The sequence below is a fragment of the Sebastes umbrosus genome, chromosome 15 (assembly GCF_015220745.1).
Source record: "Sebastes umbrosus isolate fSebUmb1 chromosome 15, fSebUmb1.pri, whole genome shotgun sequence".
NCBI classification, from domain to species: Eukaryota; Metazoa; Chordata; class Actinopteri; order Perciformes; family Sebastidae; genus Sebastes; species Sebastes umbrosus.
This window is the reverse complement of record NC_051283.1, coordinates 14,881,198-14,902,571: the sequence shown is the minus strand read 5'-3', so window position 1 is coordinate 14,902,571 and position 21,374 is coordinate 14,881,198. Positions and strand designations below refer to the sequence as shown.

At 38.9% G+C, this 21,374-nt stretch overlaps 2 protein-coding genes across 2 annotated transcripts; both read right to left on the bottom strand.

Annotated features, from left to right (window-relative positions):
- Positions 1 to 1,819: 1,819 nt before the first annotated feature.
- On the bottom strand, positions 1,820 to 20,384 carry npy (neuropeptide Y). The gene is made up of 6 exons (XM_037796103.1): positions 20,379 to 20,384; positions 16,317 to 16,321; positions 5,042 to 5,102; positions 3,989 to 4,176; positions 2,221 to 2,310; positions 1,820 to 2,138 (listed from the first exon to the last, which is right to left on the bottom strand). The coding sequence occupies exons 4-6, from the start codon at positions 4,174 to 4,176 to the stop codon at positions 2,117 to 2,119; spliced, it is 300 nt and encodes a 99-aa protein (XP_037652031.1). The 5' UTR covers positions 5,042 to 5,102; positions 16,317 to 16,321; positions 20,379 to 20,384; the 3' UTR covers positions 1,820 to 2,116.
- fam221a (family with sequence similarity 221 member A) lies at positions 16,935 to 20,796 on the bottom strand. The gene is made up of 6 exons (XM_037796102.1): positions 20,648 to 20,796; positions 19,267 to 19,440; positions 18,972 to 19,162; positions 18,759 to 18,832; positions 18,460 to 18,592; positions 16,935 to 17,148 (listed from the first exon to the last, which is right to left on the bottom strand). Exons 1-6 carry the CDS (start codon positions 20,710 to 20,712, stop codon positions 17,036 to 17,038), a joined length of 750 nt encoding a protein of 249 aa, XP_037652030.1. The 5' UTR covers positions 20,713 to 20,796; the 3' UTR covers positions 16,935 to 17,035.
- Between the last annotated feature and the right edge of the window lie 578 nt (positions 20,797 to 21,374).

Sequence of the window (21,374 nt, the reverse complement as noted above, 5' to 3'; positions counted from 1 at the left end):
GAGCTTTTACTGGTGCAGGGTTGTCTCCAACATTACAAAACGTTCCATTTTGTGTCACTGCATCCGAGGGGAGACTCGTGGGTACCCATAAAACCCATTTTCATTCACATATCTTAAGGTCAGAGGTCAAGGGACCCCTTTGAAAATGGCCATGCAAGTTTTTACTCGCCAAAATATTGCGTAAATTTGGAGCGTTACTGAGCCTCCTTCCCGACAAGCTAATATGACATGGTTGGTACCAATGGATTCCTTAGATTTTCTAGTTTCATACCAGTATACCAGTATCTTCACTCTAGCTCTTAAACTGAGCCCGCTACAACCTCTGAAATACAGAATAGCAGGTTAATCTAACCATTTGGCACTACCTTCGCGGCCCACTATGTGGCGCTCTGAGGCCCAACAGTGGGCCCTGGCCCAGTGGTTGAGAATAGCTGATTTAGGCTATGATTATTAAAGTAGGCTACTTTAGCTCTTTTTTTTTTGTACATGCACGCCTCTGCTCGGTGCCTTCATATGCTTGATGTAGCTTACAATGCATCCTTAAGGTTCATCACAAATTGTAAAGCTCTGACTCACCACTGTGAGTTGTACTCTGGGGTGGGATGGCCTGCACTGGCAACCCGTAGGCTCTCCCATTGGTACGTCCTTATATATAAGGTATATTGAATATGTACATACCTGTCACTGTAAACATAAATCATACTCACTGTATATACAGTACACATACATCTCCACATATACACATGCTGTACACATGTGTATAGACATTATATTTTTTCTTTTCTTTTTATTTGTATTATTGTATTATATTATTCTGTTATTTCTATTCTGTGCAAGTACATGCAGAGAGCTGCATACAAAACGGAGTCAAATTCCATGTATGTATATACTCGGCGAAATAAACCTGATTCTAATTTATATCTAGAATTAATTCAAGTCAAGTCTTCAACTCATGATTGAGTGTCATACTAGCTTCTATTTTATTAATGATTGAATACTCATTCCACACTAAGGGTAAAATGTTGAACCACCACATGAATACCAAGAACCTTTTGGGTTATCTCATTTCCATTGCAGACAGTGTGTCTGCAGTGCTTCTTCTTAACTGCTTGATTTGTGCTCTATGGGCTGATTTGATGTCAGGTTGCGGTAGGCTAACCACTCGTGTAATTGCAATAATGCTACTGGAAATGCCATTTCTCCCTTCATTTAGTTTCAGAGTAGGTACTTATCCTTATGGCCACAAGAGAGCGCCATTAGCTACCCAATTGGCAGCTTCAAAGTGACTGATGTTTTCTGAGTATATAAGCTTTTACTGGACCATTAAGGCCTTGCTAAACCCAATTTAACTGCACCTTTTGCTCCATTATCCAGTGTCAGGGAGCTATGTTAGCTGCTACAGTCATGGATTTCAGCAGGGAGGCAAGGTGCGGCACAGCAAGTCCAAACATGATCTCATCATAAGGGAAGACATTAAGCGAACATTGTCTGAGAAGTGTCAGGAGAGCAGTTGTAAAAGTCATTTTGACGTCAGGGGAGCATTCAGGATCAACATTGTCTGTAATCTGACCACTGGGTGACCTTTATCGAATAATCAATCACACAGAATAGACAATACAATGTCAGCCATCAATCATTGTGGCATTTCTCTCCCCTCCCCCCAAAAAAAAACTCTGCTTGGGTGACATTTTGAAACATTAGACTTTTCCATGGTTTAGTGAATCAACTCCCTGACTCCCTCAGTTTGTTTCAAGAGAACTTTCCAAAATCTGTTTCAAATGTGATCCATTCCGCCTGTAAAACAGATGCAAAAAATACATCTCTTCAAACAATTAATCTTTAATAGCACAATTATACAATACAATCAACATGCCCTCCCCCACATTACTTTTATGTTTCACAGATGAGAACTCTGAATAAACTATTTACAATTTTATGGCACAAGCAGTTGTGACTGTAGCTGATGAGTAAGGAGGAGGGGTTGAATATACGTGGCGGCTCATGAAGGTAAAAGGGACAGAGGCAGGGTGGTCGTTTGGTGTAGGAGGGTATGTAGTGACAGATGTGTAGAGGTCAGAATGTCAGCGGTGAGGTGGAGCCAACACTGATGACAGCATCACCACAATGATGGGTCATATCTGGTGAGAGAGAGAAGCAAAGGTCAGGTCAGCTTCCTGTGAGAGTTACAACAATGTCACACTCACAGGTTTACACACACACCTTGACTGTGGGAGCGCGTCTGTGCTTTCCTTCAACAGCAGCTCTGAGACCAGTGTGTCCAGAATCTCAGGACTGGACCTCTTTCCATACCTGAGACACAGAAAGAGAGACAGACAGATGGTAATTTAAAGGGCATAGCACCAACATGGACCTTTGGGATGTCAAATGGAAAAACATCAGAGAAAAAAGAGACTAGATTGAGCACAGGGCGATAAATAATGGAAACTATTACTCTGCGTGTCCTTGTGTCATAACTCTAATTAGAATCTCAGTGAAGACTGAACACAGCCAGACCGAGACTCCGCAGGGGCGGACAGGAGTTGCATCGCAGGTGGTCATATTTCCCTTTTCTGTCCCTCAGATGATAAGCTGTGCCGGCGCTCTTCTCCCCCCGGGTGGCTTAACGCCTGCAGCCGGTATGCAAGCCCCAGACATTCAGAAGAAAGCTGAAAACTGTGGGTGATTGGACACACCATGCTGGCCATGGCAGTCATTTCTCCCCAGGTTTTTCTTTTTACAGGTGGTAAATGGGCAGCGGGGTGTGAGAAGCTGCAGCCAGACCAGCAGGATGTAGACTGGAAGCTCCAACAGGCAAAACTTTAGGTGAACTTTGTTTGTTTGATGTCAAATGTTTGAGCTTTATTATCAAATTATCACATCAAGAACATAACAGAAAATACCAAATGTTGAGGAAAATTTCCTATAAGTACCATTATTAGTTGGATGATAGCAGAGAAACTGAAGAAAATATATTTTTTTCACATTAAATATATTATTTTTTTTTGTAGAATCTTGAAGCCATGATGATAAACATGATAATTAAAAAAAAAAAAAAATGTTGAGGAAAGTTTCCTATAAGTACCATTATTAGTTGGATGATAGCAAAGAAACTGAAGAAAATATAATATTTCTTTCCACATTAAATATATATTTTCTTTGTAGAATTTTGAAGCCATGATGATAAACATGAAAAGTTAAAAAAAATGCCAAATGTTGAGGAACGTTTCCTGTAAAGACCATTGTTAGTTGGATGATAGCAGACAAACTGAAGAAAATATAATTTTTTCAAATTAAATATCTTATTTGTTTGTGGAACATTGAAGCCATGATGATAAACATGAAAAGTTTAAAAAAAAGCCAAATATTGAGGAAAGTTTACTACAATTACCATTGTTAGTTGGATGATGGTAGAGAAACTGAAGAAAATATAATCTTTTTTCACATTAAATATCTTATTTGAATGTAGAACCTCCAAGAATTATGGATCAATGCCATGGAAATAAATCAATGCCAATTATTGAGGACATTTTCCTAGAGACCATTGTTAGTTGGATTATGGCAGAGAAACTGAAGAAAATATTTTATTTTTTTTCACATTTTTTGTAGAACCTTGCAGCCATGATGATAAACATGAAAATTAAATAACTAAATCCTGCATTCTTACTCAGCAGAACTTGGAACACTGGTACAGTATTTAGAGCTATGGGAGAAAATATAGCTTAAAGTGGAAGAATACTGAAGAACCACTGAACTTACAAGCATGTTTCATCTGATAGCAGCCATCTCATTAGACATTTGTAGAATTGGACAGAATAGAATTAAATAAGACTAGAATAATGTGTACCAGCCAGTGGACAAATATCACTTGAGGAGTAGTATCCCTTGCAAATAATCAGTTTAAAGCTGAAATCAAATCATCTCGAGCTCTCTTAATAAGCTTTCTATTCTCTTCTCTTCTTGCAGAGAGGTGTAATTAAAATCCGCCTACCTCTGTCTTGTGATGAGGTTGATGTAGTGTCTCAGGGCTGAGTAGTACTTGGCCAGATCCTCCGCCGGAGCGTCATCCCCGGGGTTCTCCGGTTTCACCGGGTATCCCTCCGTCAGGCTGCCCAGGCACAGCAGCGCCCACAGCAGGAAGCCCACAGTCCCCAACCAGCTCACCAAGTTAGGATGCATCTGATCCAGAGGAGACAAGTAAGAACTCTTAGTCAGAATCAGAATCGTGTTTATTGCCAGGTGTAAGAGGTATACACTAGGAATTTGCTTTGGTTTTGTTGGTGCAAGTTAAACAGTATAATAACAAAAGAATAGATAAAAACGTTAGAATAAAATAAGAATAAAAACATTTAATTTCTACCAATATACAATATACAAAATAAGCTATAACCGAAAATAAACATGATATTAACAGATAGTGCAAATATTGCCGGTGTGCAAACGATTAATCCACACCTTTGATCACTATAAATTCCCCTTTTCCGTTTTAAAGTTATTGTTATTTTTTATTTGAGCCATTGTTTGAGGAAATAAATATGTAGTTGCCCTCTGGTAGAAGATACCGGACCCCCAGGACTCTCCCCAGCAGACTGAGGAACAGTTCCCCCCCCCCCCCCCAGACTTTTAAATAGATAATTCATACGACACCTTCTCACACAAAAACATATCTTATACTGTATATACTGTATATGTTCTTAATATGCCTGTATATATTCTTAATATGCCCTTGTACAAAGTGTTTCTTCTTTATAATTGTAATGTAAATGTAATTATAATGTAAATGTAATATAACTTATTATTTTAATGGAGCTTCCCAGCAAAAAGTATTTCACACGTTTGTACCTGTACAACCGGCGTGACAATAAACATCTTGAATCTTGAATATTGAATAGTTGGTAGTTAAAAACATTATTATTAGTAATAGATTTCCTATAATAAAGACTCTTGCAGCTGCATAACTATAGCAGACAATCATCAAAAGTCATGTGGAGAGACTTAAAAAGAAGTTTCATAACAATAATCAATCAAATATCAATGTACTTACATTTCCCAGAGGTTCAGAGGGAGATTTGCGCGCTGTCTCCTGAGGCGTCTCTTCTGCTCTTCTGTGCGCTCAGTTGCGCGCCTGGTTTTATATCCCAGAGCGCCAGACGCGCTGCAGAACAAAACCGCGTCAGAGGCTGCGCTCCGTTTAGCGCAAGTCTTTTTGCCTTTCTTCACGTGAACGTCACCGGTGATGCTGTCATTAGTGTTTACACAAATTTAAAAGACGTAAAATAATGCAAACTAAAAATAGAATCAGTTAATAAGTCTTTTTCCCCCCCAATGAGTCAGAATGGATTAGGGATGAAGTCGTTTGTTTACAAGAAGGTGACCAATCCAGTTGCTGCAATTACATTCTAGGACATTAATCGATAAGACTATAATGTTCATAAAGGAACAGCTCATGGATATTGTAGTAATAACAATATAGAAAGTCTGATAAGTTCACCACAAAGTCACTGTACACAATATTCCCTTTGGATGTATGTTACTGAATGAACAAAACACAGAACATTATACTCTATGTCTCAAATGCAGGTGTGTTTGTGTGTGTGTGTGTGTATGTATGTGTGTGTGTGTGTGTGTGTACATAAACACACATTTGCCACATACACACCCTATTAATAACTGTGGCATTCAAACAGATTGATACACACATGCTGAGTGTGATGTTTTGGTGTTTATGAGGCTTCTCTATAAATTTATTTCCCAATCAAGTCGTGATTCTTCCACATAATGGGATCAATAATCCCATCTGAAGTCACAAAGGAATGGCAGTGATGTGACACTGTGGGCGAACTTCAAATGAATCCTCCTTCCCCAAAAAGCACTCGCCTCTATCTCAAACAGACTCACATGAGCTCTTTTTTGACTCGCTGTTCGACTGAATCGGTCCACTAATTTCGTTTCGCAGCTCATTCCATCAGGAAAGAGAGACTGGGACACTCGACGCGAACAAAAGGCCTAAGTGTGAATATCAAGACACGTCAGTGAAGAGCCCAAGCTCTATGAAACCCCACTTAATAAGAAAACCCAAATAGCACTTCAAATGAATCCGTATCACCGAGTGCTTCATTTACATCCTATTCATAATCCTTTTGTACACCGGCTCGCAGCCATATAATCTATCAAAATCAGTATTCTGCAGCAGAGCTGCTTTTTTAAGTTGCGCAGAGGATGCGTTAAGGGCTTTTTTTGTGTGACACAGGATGTTAAGAGGGAGACGAGGAATGAGACACGAGCGAGAGAACATGGAGCACAAAGTCATGACCGAATCTCGATGATCGCAGGCAGGAATTAGAACTTCTAGTCCTCTTCAGGGGATGCACACACACACACTCGGTGGCTCACTTCAATAGGTATAACACCTTTTTTAAGCAAACAGCTTGCGCCTACGCAAGTGTCTGACATGTGAATGAAGCAGATGTATAAAGCACGTAGACTAAGTTGAGAGGTCAGTCAATGTTTGCTCAAACATCAGACTGAGTAAAGTGACTCTAAGCTCAATATGATCATTCGGAATAGATGCATCAGTGCAGATGTTTTAGACACAGGTGACAGCTTAAGATTTGACCAAATGAGCATCCTCTGAATACACAACTCATCCAACGTCATCAGACAGGCTATAATAGAAGATGCCATGTTGGGTTAAACTTATGTCAACTAAGAACAAACATTCTTCAGTCCTACTAGCAGCTTTGTGAGTCTTTTGTTCCCAGGGTCCTATGTTACCAGGGCATGTGTGTGTCTTGATGTGAACTAACATTGTAAGGGATTAGTAAGGGCTTTCTTCGCAGTTCAAACTGCAAAAGAACGAAGGAGCATGGAAGATTCAAATGCAGTTTGAATGATAAAAGTCTGTGTATCCACTATGGAGATATAAACGACCAAAGCCAATCAGTAGGCTATAAGCTGTAGGTGGGTAATATCATTTTCACTACACATACAGTGGATTAGTCCATGCTTGGGGTGGTATTAGTCTCAGTCTGTATTCTATTCATTAAATATTCACAACATGTTCTATAATTAAAATGGCTCTGACAACCAGGTCAGATTTTGGGAGAAATCTGCTGGATTTCTGTGCAGCACAGAAGAGGAAGAGGGCGCAGTTCTTCTAGCTCAAGGGGAGACGAATAGCAGATGTGACGAGGGCGAACAGGGTTCAGGCGAAATATGGTCATTAGTTTTGATCAACATAAGCACTAATAACATCAATGCTATTAAACGGATACCAATCATCTCCAATACAGTGCCTGTTGTTTATGCAAAATACCCATGATTAACCCCCTGAGAACCGTGATCCCGACCGACTTTACTGTCTTTCAGAGGCTGTAGCAAGTCTAGTTTTAGACCTCGAGTGAATGTACTGGTAACAGAAAAATTAAAACCAAGTAAGCTCCAAGTATCACTCCAAAGTTACTCCAAACTACATTTTGGAGAGGAAAAACTGGCATGGCCATTTTCACAGGGGTCCCTTGACCTCTGACCTCAAGATATGTGAATGGAAATGGGGTCTATGGGTACCCACGAGTCTCCCCTTTACAGCCATGCCCACTTTATGATAATCACATGCAGCTTGGTGCAAAAACCATGCCGTTTTTTGAATGTAGTATAAGTGTGTTATTTTTGCCTATTCTAAAAATGATGTGTTTGAATATTTCTGCATACTGGGGTCCCTAAACAGTCTTGCAATTACATAAATTGGGTATCACTGTAAAGCTGAGACTCTTGTGGATCCAATGAGCCCAATTGTATTCATGTGTGATGATGCTAGAAGCCCCATAGTAGCCATTTCATTGTAGTGAGACCTCACTGTATAAAATGACCTGTTGTGACCTCTAGGATAATCACAGCCTCATGAAACTTTACAGCCATAAACTACAGACCTAAAGCATTCAGAGGATGCATGGCTTTTCTAGGTAGATTGACAATAAGGGGGTTTCCGAGCAGTTTCCAGAACAGACGTGATCGCCATCCAATCGCCGAAAAATGCAATTCTGGCAGAAATCTCAAAATATCAAAAGGTTTTGATACCAAATCACAGCATGGCTTTTTCTACGGTGTTCCTCAAGGTCTCTGTGTCTTGATGTGGTGCTTTGGAGGGATTATTGATCATTTTAATCAATTCTTGAGTGGTAAGAAATGGTTAAATTTAGCACGAAATCTGTGTAACAAATGGTATCAACCCAAAAATTGCTACAACTTATGAGACATAATAGAGCATGGGGATGGTCATCATATACTTCTATCACAATGTTCTAAGCCCTTATACACATTCAACAATTATCTTAATTAATTAATTAATTAATGTTTATTTCTGATTTATGACTAGAACAACTTGACACACAGTGCTGAGCTGCATCCCAAATTCATCTTCATGTTCCCAGCTTTCAGATGATGTACACCACTTCTATGTGACATATGCTATTGATTTGCTATCTCCCCCTAAAGACCCCCTGTTCCCCCCTAAAAAAGACAAAAACAGGTCTATTATGGGTCTCAGAGGGTTAATGGAACAAGGCTATATTACTGCTCTAAATGTAGCACCTTTAGGTAAACGCTGTGCGAGATCATTTCTCGGAGCTCGGTTTGTCGTTATCAGAAAAATAATTTCTGTGCAGAACGAGTCCTTTAGAGAGCAAGCTGTTTAAATGCAAATTTGTTTTCCCCCTCCTCCCATCAGCCTCCTGGTTTTCGACAATAAGTTCTCTCCCAAGATTTGTTAAGATGAAAAGGCCTGCTGTAATTTTCCGCGGCTGTGAATCACACTTTTCAAATTTGCAGTGTGTGTACAACTGTAAAAGGAAATACTGACACGCAGGCTGCCTGTGTAGTCTCTATCAGGCAGTTGCATGCAAACGGACTGGGAAGACAAGTGTAAAAAAAGGCTAAATCCTCACACAGCTTTGGTACTTTCTTGGCTATTACACCTCTTTGACACAGACGTCTGACATCCAAATTGCTGCTTTTTACAACTCTATTGTGCTATGGTGACAATGTGTTACTTCTGGTAAGCAAGCACTACTATTACTTAGATAGAGCGTCGGCAGCCTCCTGTCAGGCTACGTGGGCGGCAGCTTCAAACTGAAGGTGATTTGAGTAAAGAGGTTCTTATATTAGGTTCATATTTAAGGGATTTGTTTTTATCTATGTTGAAATCAAATACAAAAAAAATATATATTTTAGTTTTTAATACTGATTCAGTGTCATTTGCATAAATCACAACAATAATTGGCTTGTTTTTATCAAACTGGTTTACCACCCAAAGTATCATTTCTGCTATCCACTTCTCTGAGCCTTTCGCTATCAACACTTCAAAGTAGCAAGTCCCCAAATTGATCTTCTTTGTCTGGGCTTTGACATTAATTGACAGCCTTCGCAAGCAATTACTGAACCATATAACATGTTGGAGAACACACAAGCTTTTTCTCTGCTCTCAGTTCAGAGTAAGTTCAATACTGACAACTGCTCAATGAGAAAATAACAAGAAATTATGTCCTTTGTCGTTTTCTCATTTGTCCTTCTATCGCTCTAATTAAGCCCCCACTGCTATAATAGTCGCCCAACTAGTCTCAGTGTGTACCTGTCTTTACCTCTTCTCTCAATGTTCCTTGCTGCTTTCTGTGATCTGTGTGTGTGTTTGTGTACTAATGCGTCTCTGCCACATCTGCTACTTCCTGGGGTGAACGCAGCACAAATGTCACGTCAACAGTGACATCATATAAGGTCTTTTGATTGACAGATGAACAGAAGGTCAAGCCAACACCACCACCACGTTGTGACAGGTTGGTCCGGCTCAGGTGTGCAGGTCAGAGTCTTGATATCAGGAAACCTGATGGAAGTTGTAACCACGTCAAAGGGCACTAAACTTTAGTTTAATAACTAACTGTTGTGACTTATGTGCGACCACGATAGTCTGGATGTGTCACGGTTATGTGTCTGCGTGTATCAGTATTATTACAAGTGCTCTGTATTCATATTAAATAGATTTTTACCTGTATAAATTCTGTGTTTTGATTTAGTGGTATTAATCAATTCAACTGTTATCAGGCCTTTTAAGTAGGCGTCATCGGTTGTCATAAGCATCATAGATGTGGGTGATTAGGAGCCTACTATGCCTACTTTGTTGTAAAAGTGAAAGCGAAACTTAAAGCAACATATTTGAACACAAACAAAACGGCTTCTTTAGGTTTAGGCAACAAAACTACAACTTCACGCTGTCTCCTGTCATAATTACTACGGTCGCTTATAGCAACCAATAATGGCTATTTAACGGCCTAATAACAGTCTAATCAGCTGGCAATAGGATGCATTTGATTTTGCATTTCTTTTTTGAATGAATCTAATGAGTTGAAAACAGTTTAACCTCCTCCAGTAAACAATAACTGATTACTATAAACTACAAAATCAGTGTTAAATGCTGACTATCCTTAGAGGTTATGGCAGATGTGGTGTCTAAATATGGAAGTTCTTATTTAAAAAGCAGACCGTAATATACAATAATTGCTCTGCAATATGAAGACAAAAACCCTTAAACACCTATTAAAACCCTTCATCATTTAACAGGCTTTAATGTTTATGGTGTAATCTATGTATTTAAACACAAGACAAATGAAGAAGGATGTCAAGATGCCCAAAAAACTGTTGTGGTTTAACATTTTAATACGTTTGCTGAATATACTTTTGACAGCCCCCTTTTTCAGCTATTTAGAATAGGTCTGAAGAATAAATGTGATAACTGCTGGCACAGCCATGTTAAATATATTACCAGCATGTTAGACACCACGCTAGATGCAGGCGTCACTCATAATGGAGGGGAAATGTATGATTCAAGCAGTCCAGCTAATGCATTAGAAAGCGGTCGAAAGTGCATTCATGAAAAAACAAATTTTCCACATGGCTGTCAATCAGCATTTGAGTGTGTCCAAATACTTATTCAGCAAATTAAATGCATTTCCACATTTAATGTTATTATTCAGGTGCATAATGCTGAATTCAGTCAGAATACACTCAGCGGCTAGAGATTTAATAACAAGTGCAGTATTGCAATTAGGAATAGCTCTAAAGTTCAAGTTGTAAGTGATGTATTAATGCTTTACTGATCAGCAGTTGTGTTGTGTTTAAGATCCTTTGAATTAATACGAGGTCTTGAGTCTTGAGACAAGAAGGATATTAACCATAATCTAGATTTATGACCGTACTTTTTTTGGTCTGACATAACAGCCAAGGCACAAAATTTAAAGTGCTTTAAAGGAACAGTGTGTAACATTTCAGGGGATCTATCAGCAGAAATGGAATATAATATTCATAACTATGTTTTCTTTAGTGTATAATCACTTCTACAGTAGCCTAGAACAGACAAACCAAACACTGGCTCTAGAGAGAGCCTTTCACGTTTTTATGTTACCTGAAGGCCACCGTAGTTCGGTAAGTGAGCTGCAGGGAGCAAAACCGTTGTACCGCCAGTTGCCGTCTGACTTCCGTTGCTCCTAGAGTAGTGTTATTACGGTAAGGATGCTCAGCGAGGGGAACAGCGTTACCATGGTTTTGCACTCGGTGGCTCACGTTACTGCAGTCTTGGGAGGAGGGAGGACTGAACGGAGGGGTACTCAGTTGGTTGCAGTCTGCAACCACAACACTAGATGCCGCCAAATCCTACAAACTGTACCTTTAAAGGAATAGTTTTGGGAAATATTCTTTGTTGCTTTCTTGCTGAGAATTAAACGAAAAGATCAATACCACTCTCATGTCTGTCAGCTAAATATAAAGCATCCAGCAATATAAATACAGAGTTTCACAACACACGGACATCACATGTCCATTAAATGTAAAGCTATAGCCAGTTAGCTTCTCCTAGCTGTTTCCCTGTTTCCGGTGTTTATGCTAAGCTAAGCTAACCGGCTGTAGCTTTACATTTAATGAACATGTGATGTCCGTGTGATGTGAAACATATTGCATTGATAAGTTGTAAAAGTATTTTGAAGTAATTTTTAACATTTAGCTGGATTTAAACTAATGTCCAATTGATGAACTCAATCCAGGTCCAGTCTTTACGGTTCATTTAAGGATCCATCATATTGGTGTGCCCATGGTTGGCGGTCTTTTGAGGCTGCTCTTAAATTAAGTACACAGAGGCTGGGTTATGGATTGTTTGACCCTTATCAATAACTTGATTTATAACAGCAGATGAGATGGCTTATTGTGACATGGAAACCCTACGATCCTTTGTTATTGACTTGGTCCTTTAAAAATATGACAACTTATGAACCCGTTACAAGTGGCACTGATAACACTGCTCTACACAAACAGGAATTATTAGCACTAATTCCTCTCCGTCAAACGTACAGTATGCCACACGTGTGTTTCTGGACATATGCACTCCATTAATGTGTGTATATGTGTGAGCGAGTGTATGTGGCTGCATGTGTTTAAACACACTTTGGTTAGGCAAACATTACTATTGATTTAACACAGCCATACAACATCCCATTCTGTTTGTTATCACCGTGCTTTGTGAAAAAGGCGAAATCTATTTCTCACGACTCTCTCTTCATCCCCCTCTCGGAGTGTGTCGACACCAGAGGGAACGAAGCAAAGCCTATATGAAGTCGCTGCACTGTCAATTTCCCACTGTTTCTACTACAAAAGAGAGAAGACACACACACACACATCCAATGTGTCCAATGTGTCAAAGTCATACGTAGGATTGTTCCTCGCTTTTAGGAGATTGTGATGGGCTTTTTGTTCTTCTAAGAAACAGAACAAGTTGTATTTTGTTCAAGTAAGATCTTGAGGGAACTTGGAGGAAAGAGAATAATCTGAAACTGTGAAAATCTGAGTTGATGATGCTTGACAATAGCATAGAGGTCCATTTGGGCTGTTGGGGCAGCAGACCTTACGTATTACAATGGATGTGCATATGCAGTAATGTTGTGATATGTGAACAATTATTATTAAATTAAATACAAATGCATATTCACATTTAGAAATAGAATTGTGTTACTATGGGATCAATCATGCTTGTGTTAATCATTCTGTTAATATGGTAGGCCTATTGTAAATTAGACTATAAAAATACATTGTGTGACCTTTAGGTCATTCAGATATTCACTTATTTCATAACTTTTTTTTTTATCTGCAATAAAAGATTGTTTCTGCCACTTGGGGAAACTAGCTGTAAACACAACATCACGTTATGAAGTTGATATTGCGAAAATGCAATCAAACTGCTGCCTACTTACAAATTTAGCGGAGTAACATTAGTGTCTGTGTCAATCTGACGGTCGATCCATTCTAGTGATGGGTCATTCGCCGATAATTCGTTCCAAAGAATGAATATCTTGGGTAAAAAAACTGAACCAAATCACTTCCTCCAATGGTTCACTAATTTCTCAGTTCAGTTTAGTTTTAAATGAACAGTATTGTTAATCGTTTCTATTTGTATTTAATCTTGTCAAATATGCCCTTGATTTGAAATTTATTTTTGCATTACAGTTGTAGTCTATATTTATTTTATGGTATTTTCTTGCCGATATTGTTTTTATTTTCACAGTAATTTATATTTCCTACTTTTACTATTTCTTGTTTTAATTTCAGTTTAAGAACAAATATTGAAAAACCTGATATTTAGTTGCATACACCTTTAATTTGTTAACAGTATCTTCATCCAACTAAATTCTCTGTTCTCACACTCGTTAGCGAGCTGAACTGGACGTTCAGTCGTGTCTTGGTTCAGTGAGTGGGAATATGTGCAGTGCAGTCGGAGCTCCGGTCAAGCACTGAAAGATTCGGTGAACGAATCTCTTGAACGAATCGTTTTACTGAACTGATCCTAGTGATCCAGTACACTGAAAAAAAATGCTTTATCCATCACTAATCCATTCATTCTCGTTTAACTCTTTTTTAGGTCTCCACCAGCTCCCGAGGGAACGCTCTGGCTCTTTAACTGCGAAATGCTCCACTACGTTCACTGGCTATAGCCGCTAACCTCTACTGCAGTGATACTCAACTTATCACAGGGCAAAGAACGTGTATTTCCAAGAAGTGAAAGTCAATTGTTTGTTCCATTGCAACATCAGTGCCCCGCAACAAAACTATGCTTCCACCATGTTGGACTGAAAGCGACTGCCGGACGCCAGTAAAACATCCACCTAAAAAGTGTTTATGTGTTTATTAAGTGGCCCCTGGCTTCCTGTCATTTTGCAAACGTGGCCCCCGGGCAAAGCAGGCTGAATATTCCTGCTCTACTGGTTGCTGTTTGGTGCAGGGCAAGTACTGCACAGTGGGTTTATAAAAGTGTTTTCCTAAAAAAAAAACACTTCTTGCAGCATCAGAAACGAATACTGATGAGAGGTGGTGACAGTGATTAGAAATAGTAACGTTGCAAGCTGGAAAACCAAAACAATTGGCTAAAAGGTGCTAAAATGCTGCATAGAACTGTGGAGTTGGGTGATAATTACCACTACGAAGGAATAAAAGCAAAGGGTTAGACGACCAACAGATTTCATGGACTCCCAGACAATGTCATTGAAGTAGCTAACAGATGTTCTTGTCCATTTCTTTTTTATATTTTGGAAATTCTATTTCAAGCTGTAATTGTATTTGACAGTTTCAAGTGATTTGTCAGTACCTGTCAGTCTGTTGTTTCTCTCTGAGTTTTTGTTGTTACCTCTCTCTCCATCTGTGGGGAAATTAGGGGAGTGTGTTCTTCGTCTCAGGGTGTGCTCACCGCCACTGTCACTGGGGTAATTAACTGTTTCTTTTCGCAGTAATTGCCAATTTAATCTTCTGTGCTTGCGTCCTGATTTGTCGTGTCGCATCTCTGTCAGTCAAGTTGGGCGTGGTTACCATGGGGATAAGGGAAGTGTAGTAGTTATTCCCTTCAACCAATGGCCAAAGTAAATTACCTGTAGCCTCCTAAATGGGGTTGCTATGGAGAGGTAATTACTCTAAATTGTAATTGTGCCAGACTAACATCTCAGGGCTTTACCTCTTAAATTAATTGAGTTTTTTTCCTCTGTGAGTAAAAATGTCCCGGAGTAGAATCAGGTCAAGTGTTTCTTAAAAGGAAGCTTGATTCTAGCAGTCAACAAAGCTCTTCTGGGTAGCGAAGGGGACACTTGATTGGTTTAAAGCGTGGACGTGGCAATGAATGTGTGTGTACATACTTTATCTTGTGGCAACCTGATACCATGGTCATCGTAGATACACACTGAATCTGAAGTGTCAGCTTTCAGATGGGATCCCTTCCACTTGCTTCCTCCGCAGCACCCGGCTGCATGCAGAGACCCAGGTGCATTCACACCATCCTTCAGATGTAACCCTACTTCCTTTCCCTCGAGACCACCTGTTCAGCTCACTGACACACACACACACACACAAACTCCCTCAGGTAATGTTTACATTACGACACAGGTGACTAGAGATGCACTGGCCAGCACCAGTGTAGATGTTGATCCAGTTTGACTTGCCAACCTCACAGTGGAAACATTTGAGTGGGAGTGAATCCTTATTTATATTCATTTTATTTCTCAGTTAAAGACATTAGAAAGTGGGACACCAACTGAGAAAACATGACCCGCTTCAATCTCCATTCACCGCGTGGATTAAATCAGCTCTCAACACTGCTGATCTGCCGTGAGGAATGGGATTAATCAATCGGAGACAGTACATTTATCTGCAAATTAAAAACGCTGCTCATCACTGAACACGTAGCTCCATGGTTCTGGTGTTATTTTGGTGACATGGTGGGTGGGCGGCTTTCTAAGAGAAAATCAATCACACAAACCTCAGATGTGTAAACTGACCGGTTTATGTATCAACAGAGAAATACAAGGCTTTGCTAGAAAACTGCATCAAATATAAGCAAGGGTTAGTTAGGGTATCAAATATGACTGTGAGGAATTATATAGTAGAGATAGGGATATCAGAGGCCCCACGATACAATATTATCACGATACTTAAGTCATGATATGATCTTGATGCAATTTTAAACATTTTGCGATATGCTGAGTATTGTGATAAGAGATATTGTGATTTATTTCCTTTTTTCAACTGCAATTGATGCAGTTTGTCAACATCTGTTTTATCTAATAAGATACAGTTTTCACTCTGTTCATCTCAGAGTTTTCATTCACATGTCTTGAGGTCAGAGGTCAAGGGACCCTTTTGAAAATGGCCATGCCAGTTTTCCCCGACAATCTAACATGACATGGTTGGTACCAATCGATTCCTCAGGTTTTCTACATTCATTCTAGCTTTAAGACTGAGCTCTCTACAACCTCTGAAAGACAGAATAGCGGCCCGGATAAATAATAATAAATGATCGATATCGATATGATATCGCCATGCAAAGTATCGCAATACTATGCTGTATTGATTTTTTCACCCATCCCTAAGTACAGTCACTACGTGTGACCTAGTTATCCAATATATTTACCCTGAAAATTCAAAAGAATTTATTCTATAATTGTTTTGTTTTATATTCTTAATCTCATAATCTCTTAATATTTTTTATCTCCCCTGTACACATGTGAGATTATGCAGCTAACACGGCTGCCAAAATACAGAAAATAACACATACATGATCTCCTAACCATGCTTTACTACCAAAGGTGATAAATCCACCATTATTTCATCTTGCATTCAAATGTATTCAGGTTTTGTCAAACTGTGATGTGTCTTAAAAATTAACAAACAACCGTGTCCAACTTGTAAATCTTGATCATTATAGTAATGCTCCCCACACTCTGATTGGATCAGTATATTGTCAGTTGATTGTTTAGTTGTGAGTGGGATTTAATCACTACTGTTGCTGACAGTTGTGTCACGACAAAGACAGGCACTTCACTGAAAAATAAAATACTTTAGCTATGAAATCAAAAATGTTCTTAAGCTTTGGACAACATTAAATGTTACAGATGAGAATATGATTTATTTGTTATGGTAAATATTGTCCAGTATTTAGTGGACGGTTTGACATTTGGACTGTTGCATTTCACTCTTTGTTGGTCTCTCTCTCACAGTGAACAGAGCTAGATGCTTTAGTAGACGTGTCTTTGATCCCTGATGCAGAGCGTCTCTGCTGGCAGCCATCTTCTCTGTCTTGATCTGAAAAACATACGACAGGCAGAGATTATGAAAATCATGTGATGGGTACCAGCAGTGCATGCTGTGTACCTCACATGTACGAAACCTATTTAAAAATCTATGTTATGTGCATTAACTACACCAGAATGTGACGCACAGATGTTGTTAAAAGTAAAGGCTTATCTGTAGTCACTGATGAACATACATTGAATTTATCATAAACAAAATAAAAGATTGCTTAATCCCAATAAAGGATAAACCCATATACTGAATGAGAACTTTGAAATAGAAGTTATGGTGGCTACATACAATGTTTGTGACATTTGAACGTGAGATTTTAAACTCTTAACTCAGTACCAGTGTGTGTGCGCAAAGTAAATGCTAAATCGTGGAGTAATCACTCAAAAGCATATTAAATCATACATAATTTAAAATGTGTAATTAATGTTGCACATTCAATCATTAATTCTGCAGAAGTCAAGTCTTGTATAATTTACAAACTCAACTTGCCATGCTGAACATCCACTGACTACACTGTTACATTATAACTTCATGTTCTCCTTACATGTGCATGTAATCTTCATGTCAGTTAAAGACCTGTGTGCGATCATCCCATGTACTGAAGATATGTCTTAAAAGAAGTAAATCTCGATTAATCTCGCAACAATGCAAACTGCGTGAATTGTTGCATCCCCACAGCTCTACTAAAAATGTAATCTGGGTGAGGAATCAACGTGGTGATGAAATCTAAGGGTTACACTATACACTTTTGACTTGAACAAATCCCTACTCTGCATACTTGCTGGTTCAACACTGATGCTGTGCTGCTCTTTGCTGCCCTCACATGCCTCTTAAAGGAACTTTCTTCACCTTGAGCACAATGCACGCACACACACCTCCATAATGCTCAAACACTCGAACAAAAGCTGGAACGTCTGAGCTGAAAAATGACTTGTATTTGTTCTTGCTGGGGGCTGATGTTGCTCCATGTGACTACAAGTGTATGGGATGTTCCAGACTCACCCTACCAAGTGTAGAGCACCTCTCACATAGCACACATGCATGCACATACACAAGTTTAAAAATGATCCCTCTGCTGCATCATCCATCCATCCATCCATCCATGCTCTCATTCACACCTACAGGCAATTTAGAGTCATCAATTAACCCGCATGTCTTTGGACTGTGGGAGGAAACCGGAGAACCCGGAGAAAGCCCACGCTAACACGGGGAGAACATGCAAAATCCACACAGAAGGAGCCCAAGTTGGGTTATATATATATATTGGGTTAAATTAAATCAACACACATAGGATACATATCTGGTGCTCACCTGAGCCGCTGGCTTGCAAAGCGAGGTAACCATCCGACAAGGAGCTGAACCCCGTCAGCCCGCCCATGGCAGCATAAGGGACATCCCTGCCTGTGGGCCGACCCCGTGCCTCCCTCTCTAGTTTGGTCTCAACCTGCAAAAAAAATAAATAATGTGATTTGATTTCAAATTGAGCTCAAAGTGTGCAACTTTATGTCTGTGGACTAATGGTAGCAATGTTGTAAATCTATGTCTAGCATTAGCCACTTTTCTTTTTTGCTTTTACACCAAGGACCTGTTTAATGTTTGACTCTACTCACCAGGGTCTGATGGGCATAGCTGGGCTGGCCACACCCACAGGTGAGGGGGCTCTTGAACCCAGAACAGGAACTGCCTGAAAAATGTCATGAGGAAACAAGTATGTGAAAATCATCTTGAACATTAACTATATATATGACTCCATATGTGTACGAGTTCATTTGAGCTAGAATGAAACGACTACTGTCTTTAAATGTAGTGATTTTCAGACTCACATTTTTTGCACAAGTGGCCAGTAGCTTCACTGTGGTCCTGATGAAGGTGTTTACACCTGCAGCGGACAGTGTGTAGTCCAATCCGGGGAACATACTGGTAGGCAGAGCAATGACATCCTCTGACCTTGCATGGTAGGGCCAGGGGTCGCTCAGAGGGAACCACTTCGAAATCGGTCTTATGCTGCTTGTACCTGGACAAAGTTACATTACACCCAAATGTGCTTTATCATGTACATCTGTGTGTGTGGTAGCGTGTAGGGGAGAAGGATGTCTGATTTCATGTGTTATCAAGTACCTATGTGTACAGAAGCACTCTGTCTCAGGACCAATGAGTTTGCAGTCGATACCTCCTGGAACCCCAAAGCTGACATACAGCCTGTTTTTCAGTCGTTGAGGTAACACCCTCCTCTTGTATTCCTCATATTCCTCTGGAGTGAACAGTTTTCCTCCGTCATCATCACCCACAATCCTTGAAAAGACAAATCACCAATAAAAACAGTAATTCCCTTACCAAAAAGAAGTTTATTCAAGTGTGCGATTAGTATACTTCTTTTTAACTTAAAATAAGAGAGTATACTTTTAATTGACTTTGTATGTACTTATCAGAGATATACTTAACAAAAGTATACTTGGCTCATACTGACAGGTATACAGAAAAGTCTAAGTATATTTGGCTTATAGGCCTACTTGTACTTCATCTTTTGATACAGATATACTTAAGAAAAGCATAAATACGTATTCTTGAGTCGCTGACTCGAGTCCCCATCTCTCCTAAAAAGTGGGCTACAAGCATACTTGCAGTACAAAAAATATTAAACTAGTAGTTTACCGAGAGTGTACTTTAAAGTGCACTTTCATAAACTATGAAGTGGACTACAAGTATACACAAATATACTTGCAGTATAAAAAATATTAAACTAGTAGTTTACCAAGAGTATACTTTAAAGTGCACTTTCATAAACTATGAAGTGGGCTACAAGTAAATACAAGTATACTTGCAGTATAAAAAATATTAAACTAATAGTTTACCGAGAGTATACTTTAAAGTGCACTTTCATAAACTATGAAGTGGACTACAAGTATACACAAATATACTTGCAGTATAAAAAATATTAAACTAGTAGTTTACCAAGAGTATACTTTAAAGTGTACTTTCATAAGATAAAAAGTAGGCTACAAGTATAAAACTACTAAACTATCAGTATACTTGTAGTATAGTTGCAGTACAAAATAAAACTTGTAAACTAGTTGTGTACTCAAAGTTTACAGGTCTTACACTTAAAGTATGCCTAAAAGTATACTTTTATAAACCAAAAACGTGGACCAATTTAGTCCCAAGAAGTATTAAAGTAGTACACTTACACGTATAGTACATTGATATTAGTATACTTACTACATGAAGTATACTTGGGAAATATATACTTGAACTTTACTTAAGTATACTTCATAAAATAAACTTGAAGTATGCTACTTTTTATTAAGGGTTCTTGTTAGCATGATAAATTACCTATACATAACAAAGACTGTACTTTAGCTGTTACATCACTTCCTCTGTTGTTAGCATTGACTACCAGCACGTTAGTTGTCACATGCTAGTATCTTGATCACAAGTGTGTGAAACCCCTCTATTGATAAGCTGAAGTCAGAAGAGTACACAGTCTAACGTTGAGACAAACCTTCTGTACTCCAAGTAGTCATCCACTGCTTGTAAAGCTGGTTTATCGAGAGATATTGTCTCCATTGTCAAACTGATAGCTGTGGGCTTTTTGTCTTTTGCACAGCAAACTGCCTAGCTACTGTTTACCACTGTGGTTGCCATGGAAATGTTTGCAGACGTCCCTCTAACGGTCGCAAAGTGAACTGCAGACACACACACACACACCTACAGAGAGGCAGAAAACAATACAAGTTAGTGACGTCATATCTAACTAAACTCAGATTAAGATAGCTAACATTAACATTAGCAGCCATACTTGCACTATATACTACTATATATCCCCTTCGAATTAACTTTAAAAAACTTTATTATTGTTATTATTTACTTATTTAATTATTTATCTCACTTATTATTGTAAGTGTTGGTATTACTATTGTTATTGATATTATTATCATGACCTCATCGTTATCATCATATCTATTATTATTCATATTATTAATATATATGTGTATGTGTATATACTGTATTATATATATATTTTACTCATTTATTTTCTTTTTGTTTTGTTTTTGTTCCCCCTATGCTCTACACATTAAAGGAAGGATGTCTGTATGTGTGTGTAGATATGTGTGCATGTGTGCATGTGTACAGTAGGCTATATGTGTTTAAGAGTAGATATATGTCATATATGACCATCTAGCCTCATTCAATGCCACACACACATCTCACACACACACACGTTCTTC

What these genes read in the sequence shown, in the direction of transcription:
- fam221a (XM_037796102.1), bottom strand. Translation starts at nt 20,712, where the DNA reads ATGGAGACAATATCTCTCGATAAACCAGCTTTACAAGCAGTGGATGAC. An exon ending in GACTACTTGGAGTACAGAAG is followed by an intron (nt 19,441 to 20,647) that starts GTTTGTCTCAAC and finishes TGTCTTTTCAAG; the next exon opens with GATTGTGGGTGATGATGACG. An exon ending in TGGCCACTTGTGCAAAAAAT is followed by an intron (nt 18,833 to 18,971) that starts GTGAGTCTGAAA and finishes GACATTTTTCAG; the next exon opens with GCAGTTCCTGTTCTGGGTTC.
- npy (XM_037796103.1), bottom strand. Translation starts at nt 4,176, where the DNA reads ATGCATCCTAACTTGGTGAGCTGGTTGGGGACTGTGGGCTTCCTGCTG. An exon ending in AACCTCATCACAAGACAGAG is followed by an intron (nt 2,311 to 3,988) that starts GTAGGCGGATTT and finishes TCTGTGTCTCAG; the next exon opens with GTATGGAAAGAGGTCCAGTC. An exon ending in GACGCGCTCCCACAGTCAAG is followed by an intron (nt 2,139 to 2,220) that starts GTGTGTGTGTAA and finishes CTCTCTCACCAG; the next exon opens with ATATGACCCATCATTGTGGT.